This window comes from Balaenoptera borealis, assembly GCF_965194805.1.
Source record: "Balaenoptera borealis genome assembly, chromosome: 19".
In the NCBI taxonomy this organism is placed as follows: domain Eukaryota; kingdom Metazoa; phylum Chordata; class Mammalia; order Artiodactyla; family Balaenopteridae; genus Balaenoptera; species Balaenoptera borealis.
Genome location: NC_138878.1, coordinates 50,289,395 through 50,301,808, shown reverse-complemented (window position 1 = coordinate 50,301,808; position 12,414 = coordinate 50,289,395). Strand labels below are relative to the sequence as shown.

Sequence of the window (12,414 nt, the reverse complement as noted above, 5' to 3'; positions counted from 1 at the left end):
AGTAGTTGTGGCGCACGGGCTTAGTTGCTCCACGGCATGTGGGATCTTCCTGGACCAGGGCTCGAACCCATGTCCCCTGCATTGGCAGGCGGATTCTTAACCACTGTGCCACTAGGAAAGTCCCTGGTTTTTTTTTTTTTTTTTGGACTATTGAATGCCTGGTTAGTTTTGAGTGGAGATTTCATTTTCATACATTCCTTTTGGAATGTAGGTGAATCAGTTTCCTCGATAGGTAGTAGGAAGGGAAAGTTAGCTTGCTAAGCGCCATGATCTCATTCCCTTCCTCTCCCTGGGAGGAACTGACTGACTGTAGCTCACTGAGTATTGTTTGGCTATATGAACCTGATCTTAACTGCAGAATCCAATGCAATAAACCCTTACAATATGCTCACTCTGAGTGTCCATTGGGAATTTGAAGATGAGAAAGAAATAGTCCCTGCCCTCAGGAAATTCACAGCACAGTGAGAAGCACAGAAACTTACATAGTTCAGGATGACAAGTACTGTGTTAACTGTACGGACATGGTCTTATGAAAGTAAAGAACATCAAAAAGAGATGTCTGCCTTAAGAAAGCCAGACTCATGAGAACTCTTTGCCTTCAGAGAGTATCTTCATCAGGGGTCATTTGGTTATTAGAAACAGACACGCAAACTAGCTCAAGTCAAAGAACTAACTTATTGGAAAGGTAACAGGGGTACTTCATGGAACCCAAAAACAATGCATGAGGCCAGCCTCAGGGGGACAAGTAGGCACTTGTCATCCACAACCTAGTATTTCTCCCCCTGCTTCACTGGGTGGTCACACAGCCTCTTATGGCTACTTTTTGTGCCTGCTTCACTTTCTGGAGGCTGGCTTTGTCTGCTTTGGCATGCACAAAGCTGCCCTATGATTTCACAATTCAAATTGCCAGTGGAGGCCGAGTCGGGTCCTGAAGTCATATTTCCAGTTACACTTAGGGAAGATAACCGACTTAGGGTAAGACAGCTGTGGTGAGGGATCATGAATGTGGTCTCCTGCCTGTTAAAGAGGCTGAGGGGGCAAACTCTCTGAGAAGCAGATGTGGCAATGCAGGTAACACAGCTGCTACAGATGGGCAGACCATAGGTTTTTCAGACATCTCTCTACATGGCCAATTATCATAGTTGTGGCACTGGAAACAAATGTTACTTATTGTTTTCATGGCTTCCATGGGAAAAAAATGTCAAAAGAAATCTGTGGGTGGAAAAAAGTTACATACATGATATCTGCGACAAGTTTAGCTGAGATTAATAGTGCTTATAATGGGTTCCATGAAGGATGGCATTACCGATAAGATGATACAAGCAAAGTACCTAGCAAGCACTGTGCCAGACCTACAATAGGAACTTGAAAACGTGTTCTTCTCTTGTACTGAACATGCTTTCTCAGCATCTTCCTTCCCAATAATACTCTGGTTTTCCTAGCCATGTGATTTACATGCAATTTGTCTCACATTCAACTGCAGAGGGAGAAACTGATTATCCTAAATTGTCAACATAACCCATCCCCATGGTCTCAGCAATTGGTTCTAAGATGGACACATGAACCAGAAAAAAATTCCATTCTTTGACCTTTGACCTATCTCAGAAGTATACTCTCTCCCCTCTGAACCTGAACCATGCCAGCATATAGATCTTGAGAGCAACTGACAGCTAGTCTAGAAGCAGGAAGAGGTCTATGAGGATGGAGATAATATGTTAATACTAATTGAAGGAGCGCAGCAAAGTGGACAGAGAGGCCCACTTCCTGGACACAGCGTTGATTAAGCATCTCAAACTTAACATGGCCAATTCGTAACTCTTTATTCTTGCTCCTGCAGAAGGGCTGTTCCTTCCCCAGTATGTCAGGTCAGGATAGGTGAGACTGAGGTGCAATAACAAACAACCCTAAATCAAGGTGACTTAAAAGAACAAACGTTTATTTCTTACCCTACATGTTGAACGCAAGCTGGTAGGAAGCTTTGTTCCACACCTTCCTTTCTCAGGACCCAGGCTGCAGGAGAAGCAACCACCAACTGCGAGAGAGTTCTTGAGGATTTTGTACTGGCAGGTAAATGCTCTGACACAGAAGTGACACATTTCATTGGCCAGAACTAGTCATAGTACTGCGTCCAACCGAAAGGGAGGCAGGGGGAGGGGAGAACCAGAGATATTTGTTGAACACCAGTAATGACTATCATGCCAATCTTTTCCATCTCAAGAAAAGGCACTACCATCCTATACCCAGCTAACCCAAGTCAAAAAAAAAAATCTAGGTGTTACCCTTGACTTTACCCTTATCCCCAGTGTATATTCCACCAGCAACTCCTATTAACCCCACTTCTCTTCCTTCTCCATCACTACCATTCTGTTCCCCAAACCATAACCTTTTAACTGGACTACTGAAATACCCTTATACTGGTCATCCTGCTTCCAATCTTACCCTCTGCCCACCCAAGTCTAATTTCCACACGGCATCTGTGGTAGGCTGAATAATGCCCCCTGCCCCCAATTTCCACTTCCTAATCTCCAGAACCTGTGAATATGTCATGTTACTTGGCAAAACGGCCTTGCAGATGTGTTGAAGGTTATAAACCTTGAGACAGGGAGATTATCCTTTATTTTCTGGTGGGTCCAATCTAATGCCACTAGCCCTTAAAAGTGGAGAACTTTCCCAGCTGAAATCAGAAAGATGCAGCAGACAGGAGGTAGAAGTGATGCAGCAGCGTGGGGCTCCGACACCTTGTTGCTGGTCCTGAGGTGTAGGGGGCTATAGCAAGGACCACAGAGAGAGCACTAGGAGCTAAGGGTGGTCCCCAGCTGAGAGCCAGCAAGGGAACGAGAACCTTAGTTCTACACGTGCATGGAAGTGAATTCTGCCAACAATCAGAATGAGGCTGGAAATGGACTCATCCCTCGAACCCTCAGAAGGGAACCTCGATTTCAACCTTGTGAGACTTTGAGCAGAGGAAACAGCTGAGCCATGCAGACTTCTGACTACAAAACTGAGAGAAAAACATAACTGTAATGTTTTAAGCATATGTTGGTAATTTGATATGGCAGCAACAGAAAATGAATAAAGCATCCATGGCTACTTCTTTTTGAAACAAAAATTAGATAATGTCACTACTCTGCTCAATCCTCCAATGTTTTTCTACCACATTTGGAGTAAAATTCAATTCATCTTCTTTACTATGGCATATGTGGTCTGATGTCTGCATACTTCTACCACTCTCTCCTTTCCCCATGTTCTCATTTCTGACCCTTAGTCGCACCAGGCTCCTCCCCCCTACTTGCGTCCTTCTTGCCAGTCAAATCCTAAATGCCATCTTCTCAAAGAAGCCTTTCTGAGCACTTAAAACCAAGTAACCCCCTAATTACATTCTATCACAACATCTTATTTTAATTCTCTTCAAACATTTGGCATTTTCTTATATTTTTTCTAATCAATTGTGTGTATCCTCCACTAAAATATAAGTTCAGTGAAACCATGGACCTTGTCTGTCTTGTACACTAATGTGTTCCCAGTGCCCATGGGTATCAATAAATATTAACTGAGTCCATTTAATCACTGGGACATTAGATTAAGTCATACCTAAAGGCCTAATGTGCTAATAAATTCCTTTTATGGTTTGAGCCAGAGTTAGGTTTTCTGTTAACTCTCAACATGAAACTTCCTAACTTTGTTTGCACTTAGAGGAGTTTTTATAGCTCTGTCTGAAGCATATCATCATAACCATTTTCACTCAGTACAACAGGATATTTTTATTCATGTTTATATCATAGGACCTTCCCTATCCTCAGGCCTCACCCTGTCACAGAGTAGGTGCTAAGTTCTCATGGAAGGAATCACTGAGCTGAATGATGGCACAGGGAAGGTTGTGTTCATAATGTTCATAACCCACCAAGCTCTTGAGATTCAGATTTTCTATTAAACAAACAAAAACGCTGCCCACAAAGACAGAGCAAAATAGCTGTACAGTAGGTCCCCTAACAATGGTTTTGTCCATTTGTACTACACCGTTAATTATCAACAATCCCCAAACACTTTCCTGGCCAGACAGAGAATCTAGCATGAGATCAGGCATTGTTAAAAAAAAAAAAAAAAAAAGCATTAACAGCAGTGAATTCTGAATGAGCACAAGTTATGTAAATAATCTTAATAGCAATGATAAGAGAGATAATTTTTCACAGGTGTCATTTCCTGGGGGGAGGGGGATCCACCTTTTCTTGCAAGAGAAAATGCTAATAGTTTCATTAAATTTATGAGCCTTAATTAGCACACTGCTGTTCTAATTACTGTGCTAATCCTGAAATCACATTCCTTCACTCCCCTCCCTCTCTTAAGTAGATTCATACACAATCAGACACTTCTGCTTTCTTTATGAATATGTGCTTTTTGGCAGGGCTTTGACATTTTTCAATAATGATGTTGCTTCCAAAAACATGCAGGCCATCAGCTTCTCAGTCTTTTTCTATGGCTCTTTTTTCCTCTCTTCTATACACATACACACCCAGAAACAGACACAAACACACCTCTCTTTGTGATGTAAATATGTAACTCAGAAATTACTAAGAAGTTGGTTTCCTTACAAGCTGTTCTTGTTAACCTCCTTCTGAGTCCCTAAAGGTTTTTGTTTTATTTTGTTTTGTTTTTTAAAGATATTTTCTATAGCAACATAAGAATAGCTCACATAGAATTACCAAGGGCTCTTTAACATGTCTTTATTATCTAATTTTGATGATGATCATGATGGTGATACCCTGTAGCTTCCACCTATTGTACTCACCATGTACAAAGTATTAGGTCTAGTGGTTTAAATGTCATGTCATTTAATCCAGTCAATGACCATATAGGTAATTATCAAACCTCTATTTACAAAAAAGGAAACTGAAGCTAATAGTACAGATAGCTTGTCCAAAGTCATATAGCCCCATTCTCTTTCTTCTCTTTGTGGGGCTTCAGTTACACTTACAGGATAAAGCGAAATGCTCTAATATATGTCTCATGCTCTTTCGTTGTTCATCCTTTTCTCCTTTATGTTTTAGCCTGAATATTTTCTTCTAGCCTATCATCTAGTTGATCAATTCTCTCTTCAGCTGTGTCTAATTTGCTATTTAACCCTTCACTGAGTACTTATTACATTTTTCAATTCTAGTATTTCCATTGTGTTCTTTTTTATAGTTTTCAGTTCACCTAAATTTTCCATCTTGTCATTTAATTTCTTGAATATAATAAGCAGTTATTTTAAAAGTCTATGCTTTAAACTTCAATATCTAATTAGACTGTGGTTCTGTTTCTATTTGTTTCTGTTTCAGTCTTGCTTTTTTATTATTCCTAGTTATTTTTGATTGAGTGCTAGACATTGTATATAAGGAATTGTAGGGATAATTTGAGGCCATGGATAAGGTTATCATCCTTCATAGCAGACTTATATTTGCTTTTGACAGGCAGATAGGATAATAGCCTCTACTCCTAGGAAAAGGTATAGCTTTTCTTGGGTCTCAAATTATTGGGGGGTTCACCATGGCCTCTTCATGCTGGCTGGACCCCAATTCCACCGTCTCCTCAGCACTATATAACCTCTGAAATCTCTGTTCAGCTCTGTTACTTATTAGATGTTCTCTGCTAAGCCATACATGTGCAGGTTATGAATTGGCCAAGGACCCAAAAGGACTTCTCAGATTTTCTCTTTTGCAATCCCCTCCTCTCTGGTACCCTGCCCTTCCAACTCCTACCAAATCTCAGCCATCGGAGCATCCATGAACTCCAATCTCTTTCTTTCAGTAAGACTGTCATTCTCTGCTTGAGCTCCATTTTCCCTGTGCCATGGTTTGGGAAAGACTTTAAGGGGAGAAAGCCAGGGTGAGACTGGGACTCACCTTGTGTGCTTCCCTTCTTTCAAAGATGGTAGTCCTGGATTTCCCTGGTGGCACAGTGGTTAAGAATCCGCCTGCCCTGCATAGCACAGGGAGATCAGCTCGGTGCTTTGTGTCCACTTAGAGGGGTGGGATAGGGAGGGTGGGAGGGAGATGCAAGAGGGAGGAGATATGGGGATATATGTATATGTATAGCTGATTCACTTTGTTATAAAGCAGAAACTAACACACCATTGTAAAGCAATTATACTCCAATAAAGATGTTAAAAAAAAAAAAAAAGAATCTGCCTGCCAATGCAGGGGACACAGGTTCAAACCCTGGTCCGGGAAGATCTCACATGCACAGAGCAACTAAGCCTGTGCACCACAACTACTGAGCCTGTGCTCTAGAGCCCACAAGCCACAACTACTGAAGCCCACGTGCCTAGAGCCCATGCTCTGCAACAAGAGTAGCCACCACAATGAGAAGTCTGCGCACCACAACAAAGAGTAGCCCCCACTCGCCGCCAGTAGAGAAAGCCCACGCGCAGCAACGAAGACCCAACACAGCCAAAAATAAATAAATTTAAAAAAAAAAGGATGGTAGTCCTGTCAGTTGCTGCAAAATACTCTGTATTGGCCAGGCTGTAGTTTTCCTTTTTAACCTATCTGTGGATTATGTCTTCTTTTGCTCTTTCTCTTAATCAGGTTTACCAGGTGTTTTTTTCATTAATCTTTTTAAAAGATGCAGCATTTTTTGGTGGGGAGGAGTTGTTTATTCTACTATTTCCCTAGATAACTGATTTCAGTTCTTACCTTTAAAATTTTAATCTTCCTAGTTTCCTGGTTTGTTAGTTTTAATTTTTTTTTCTATATGAAAAATCCCAAACTAGCTTATACTGTATCAACTCATGGCCAACCTTGTTTCATCTACATGCCTCACAAAATTACTTTGATATGAACCCTATACATATATAATTCCACCTGTAAATATTTCAGTATATATTCTAAAAGATAAAGACCTAAGAAAATAACAATGTATAACAGTGTCTATATCACACCTAAAATTTTTAATTCTTTAATATCATCATTGTTCAAAGAGTTCTTCTACAGTAGAGTTGGGGGACAAGACAGAGCCAAGTTCAAACTGCCATCTTCCCAGAATCCTCCCTGCTATAAGGGCATGGCTTTCAAACTGACTATAAACTCACAGTAAGAAATACATTTGACATTGCACCCCAGAGCACAAATAACGACATGTATAACTGAAACAAATATTTCACAAAACAATACTTATATTTACTGTATTGGCTGTCCACTCTCTCCCTTCCCTTTCCCTCTCTCTCCGCCCTCCTCCCTCTTTCCTCTCTCTCTCTCAACCACTAAATGTTGGTTGCGACCCACTAAATTGATTTCACACTACACTATGGTTCTGTTGTCTGCACTTCGAAGAACAATCCTACAAAGCAAATGTCTAAATATCAAATTAACTGAAAAGGGGGACTTCCCTGGAGGTCCAGTGGTTAAGACTTTGTGCTTCCACGGCAGGGGACATGGGTTTGATCCCTGGTTGGGGAACTAAGATCCCATGTGCTGCATGGCGTGGCAAAAAATAAATAAATAAATAAATAACTGAAAAGTTTTGAGATGAGGGGCAGAGAACCAGCATTTCATCTGCCACGTGCCTGCGTCACATGTCAAACCACTACACATTCAGTTCATTCATATCCCGAATCTCTCGCTTATCTATATTGTTTGCAATTCTTAATTTGCCAGACCATTCTAGCGACATGTACTTAATAGCTTTGTACTTAATAGCTTTAGTGTAAGTACACTGAATTGTACTTGTACTTTCAAATTCTTAATTTGCCAGACCATTCTAGCAACATGTACTTAATAGCTTTGTACTTAATAGCTTTAGTGTAAGTACACTGACTTATAAAGAGTCAGTACCGAATATTTGAGATCCCACTGCCGTTTTCCTCTATTTGGAAGTATATCTCCGTCTCCCTGACCATTTCTGCTTGGAATTTCAATATCTGCTTTGAACAACCTAACAGTCAAGCATATTTGTTATCTATACAATCTTACCAAAAATGTGAACCACCACCCATTTTCCTGAGTTACTAAAGATTGAGAGTTTAGTCAAGAAGTAGAAACAAATCCAAAGGTCAAAACAACAGCATTTATCTCTTTGAGGATAAATTCAGCTGACAGCAGCCTTCTCTTTAGAACTCTTAACTATAACCTTGAGGTTCAAGTAAAGCAAATAAGCAGCTATCAAACCAAATTTTGTGAAAAAAAGAAACCCCTTCAACATTAGCAAGTACAATTAAGACCTTGTCACATCCATCTTTTAGTGATTATACTTTATTTAGCACATATTTAATACACTTCAATAAGCCAGTTCCTTGGTTTTTGACCTTCAAAGAAATGAAAGACACTCATCTCGTGTAACTTAAAAGAGCTTTATTTAGTACATAATCTTCATACAATCCAGTACAACAAATTATAAAAGCTCTTTGTAAGATTCTACCCATACGATACTAAGTACAGAAAATCAATTGCCACAAGAAAGTAAGCCACTCTCTCATTCTAAAAGTTGTTTTCCATGAACAGACAAGCACTCTCTTCTATGCCAAAAGGTTGTCATATATAAAGCATTTCGGAGGATACTGGCCAGGATACATGATCTGAGAATATTTTGTCTTTCTATTAATTCCAACGTTTAAATGAAAATTTAAAAATGGACTATTTCTAGTTAATTCAGGTAAGTTTTGGCCAAAGATGAGCTAAAATTGTTACAAGGTTCATGTGGAATCAGAATAAACCTTTTTAGTTAATTGTAAAGATGCAGACCAGATGAAATATCTACATATGTCCTTGCCAACACCAGCACCAACCCAACACACACACACACACACACACACACATTTATTTAGTTGATCTCACAAAGGTCAAGAAAATCACCTTTAAGTGGACAACAGATGGCCTAGATAACACCTAATTATGCTCCTGGCTAATATATCTGAAATGAATTCCTATTTTTTAAGTCTGTAATAAAGTGACTGGAACCTTTCAACTCTAGAAGAAGTAGATTAGCCACTGGGATCAGTATCTGTAGTTGGTCATTTAATGAAGTTAAAGTTGGTTAAAGTAGGCAATCATAACTTCAAATGTATAATTGTACATTCATTTGCTCATCTTTTGATGTAAAGCCGAGGCCTTTCCTTTGCATAAGGGTCCAATGATTACAGTTTTATTTTTGCATAAATCATACCGCTAATATGATTTGGGTACTTTTTAATACCTTCTGATCAGTCTAGATTTTTTTTAAGGTGAAATGAGTACTAAAATAAATCTGTGAAGCAATCTAAGCTCAGAAATTTTCTTGAATTTTAAGTTCTCCCAATATTTTATAATTTTCCCAACCACAATTAATTTAAAAGTAATTTTTATTAGCAGCAACCTTTATCAAATCTTACCAAAGCATTCAAGCTAATTTTTGCAGAAATAACCCTTTCATTTTAGAGCAAAATTTCCTGGGTTTATGTTGAATCGTGTATTTACAGCGGGAAGTAGAGCATGCAGACAAGGTTGGCGCAGGCAGAGAACTCAAAGGAGAGAGCAGAGGCATGAGAACGCCAGGGAGCAGCCCCCAGTGGTGCTGGGCCGAAGTCAGCTTACAAGAGGGATGGACACTGTGAAGGGACCCGGTGAGTCACGTAAGTAAAGGCTAATTAAGAGCACTTACTGTACTTAGAGGTTCTTTTGAATGCTAACTCTGAAGCAAAATCAAGTGGTCTTTCTACCCATAAAATACAGCCGTAATTTGAGGATATTACCAAACATTAGCACAGCCACTGAGATCGTGTGGCAGGGAGCTTAGAGAGCCAGGGTCAGCCGCTTTTCCTCTCTTTCCTCCCATGTACTCCAATGAGAAGGTCATAAAAGAGAATACTGAGGAGCACTAAAAATATTTAACATGATTCATTAAGAGATTTGGTCATCAGGAAATAAAAATGTCAACTATACATGGTCACAGTGTTTTGGAAAGAGTGTATGTATGGATTCTGTCTTGCAAGATTTTTTGGCACTTTATATTTTTCACTAAAGACTGAACACTAAGTGTTTTGGCAACAAATGGCACCTAAACTGTGAAAAAAGGATTACTGTATGTGATCAATGTGGTGATGATAAGCATAAAAATTTAAGTACATGTTTCTTGTATACTGAAACTCCAAATACCCAAATGCATAGATTAATAATACAGGAATATTTAAAATAAATTGAAATATTTCTGAGAAGGTAATAGAGGGTTTTAAAAACGTAACTAGATAGTCTAACACGTTGTACCTTACATGTGCTTGGTTTCAATTAGAGTAAGGCACTCACTGAAGGATGGACTGACCCATGCTGTCAGCTGCAATAGGCATGCATCATTACTGGCTTAATTAAAGTTTTAGTACTGATTAAAATGTTTTATTATTGTATTATCCTAAACTGCAGTGGTCTCCAACCTTATTAAGGGATACAAGAAAGATATAATTCAGGAGTTTCAGTTGCATAATTTAATAACCCAGCTACTGTCAATTTTTTATTTAAATAAGTTTTGATAAAAGCCAAGTATCCTTCCTTGAACCCGACATGATAGTGTAAAATTTCTTTTTGAATACTGCTTAATAAGTAGTAGCTGAATAGAAAATCATTTGAACATGTGATATATCCATCTTCATGTCTACGGTGATTTACTTCAACACAATTGCAAGGAGAAATATTTAAATCATTTCCAACTGGCATGAGAGGTGAAAGTTAATTTCATTAGCCATCTTGATTTAATTAAATACACAGTATGCTTTTATCAGTAACTTTTACATGTCCCTATCATTAGAAATTAATTACAAAAGCAATTATCAAAAATTTTTTGAGCAGGTACAAGGTACACATAATCCTCTTCGTTGTTTACAAATAAGCATGACTTAGAGGCACTTGGTTACCTTTGAGTAAGAAAAAGAACAACCTATTAAGGGCCCTCACAGTAAGATTGGAGACCACAAATCAAACTTGGTATGAAAATGCTCTCTGCCAAAAATATCATAGTAGTGAGTTAGTTAAGATACAACATTTTAAAAATAGTAAGACTTTGCAAGGTTCTAGGCTGTAAAAAATACAAAGGCTAAAAACAAAGAGTTTACAAAATTTTGCAAACCCAGTAAATTTGAATGAGTAAGAAATGAAGAAGAATTTTCTTACTTGCAGGATAGATTAAATAGTATCAACAGGTTTTAAAATAGTAACACTATACAGTAACAAATTCTACTCAGCTACATAACATTTCTGCTGCCTTAAGGACTTACAATACGGAACTTGTAACACTTTTCTGTGTCCAGCATTAAAACATTCATGCACATGCGCGTGTACACACATACACACACTGACACGTACTCCTGAAGTGCTACACATTACATTTCAGATGGAGCACAACAAAAAATTTTAGATACATATGAAGACCTAACATGATTTTTAAAAAAATATTAAAAGCATAACAAATGAAAAACATTATAAAATTTTTAGGTGAAACAGGACAATAGAGAGCTTTTTAAAAAGCCACCAGTTGGTCTTCACTAGTGAAAAAATATTAAATAATTTAATTATGTATCCCCTCAATTCGATTCAACTATAGCTGTTGTAAGTCAATTAAAAATTAGAAGTATTTCAAATCTTGAAACAGGCTCTAGATTTCCAACATGATATGCAGCTGTTCAGGCTACCTATGGAACGCTTAACTGTTCTCCCCAACAACAAAATTCTAGATCACTTTTAGAAAGTTGAAAACATTTAGGCTAAAGAACATTAATGAAACAAGACAAAGACTGAAGCATGTATAAGATACTTTCAAAGATGGTAACGCTTGTGTAAACATTTGTAGACTTAATCATATCACAGCTTTAAGGTACCGGTTACCTAATTACATTTGAAATGTTATCTATTGAGTTTCATTATGATGGAGTTTCACATATCAAAAATAGAGATTAAATAGAAAGCTCTGTTACTTGTTTCTGGATAACTTGTAAACGTGGAATGTTTTGTTCTGAAACACTCTAGTGAAGTATGCTGTGTAGGGGGGCAGGTTTCTTTTTATCTCTTCGCAAAAGCGAGGGTGGCCTGCAAGTTTCAAATCTGGATCGTTCTCTCCTGGGCCATCCATCATCTAAAGCCAAAACAAAACCAATACAGCTTGGAAAAAAATCTTATTTACAAAAGACAAACAGAAGTAGGAATAGGGATTGGGTTTCTTTAAGAATGACATGCTAGTGAACTTAAACTGAACGAATGTCAATGGCTGCTTGGAGATCATCTGGTCCATTCCTTTCCCCTTTGGAAGTGTGACCCTAGGCTGAAGAGCAGAGTTCGGTGTCAAACAATGTTCACCTTTAATGGCAAAGCTAGAAGCAGAACTTGGATCTCCTTGTCCTGAGGAACATACTACACCATTCCCTCTCAAAAAATGAAATACAGAGAAGAATTACTATGACCAGAGAAAGTTCTGCAACTCATT

The 12,414-nt window shown here is 38.5% G+C and overlaps 1 protein-coding gene and 1 long non-coding RNA gene across 9 annotated transcripts in view; one reads left to right on the top strand and one right to left on the bottom strand.

Moving 5' to 3' along the window:
• LOC309616225 overlaps window positions 1–9,566 on the top strand; it is an 89,794-nt gene extending 80,228 nt beyond the window's left edge. For all 3 annotated transcript variants that reach the window (XR_014237361.1, XR_014237362.1, XR_014237363.1), the window contains one exon: window positions 9,428–9,566. This is a non-coding gene — a long non-coding RNA (uncharacterized lncRNA). The remainder of the gene's footprint in view (window positions 1–9,427) is intronic.
• Window positions 8,305–12,414, bottom strand: part of DPY19L3 (dpy-19 like C-mannosyltransferase 3) — an 81,220-nt gene continuing 77,110 nt past the window's right edge. For all 6 annotated transcript variants that reach the window (XM_082366492.1, XM_082366491.1, XM_082366494.1 and 3 more), the window contains one exon: window positions 8,305–12,066. In XM_082366492.1, the coding sequence (XP_082222618.1) occupies window positions 11,905–12,066 (162 nt within the window). In that variant the 3' untranslated portion in view covers window positions 8,305–11,904. The remainder of the gene's footprint in view (window positions 12,067–12,414) is intronic.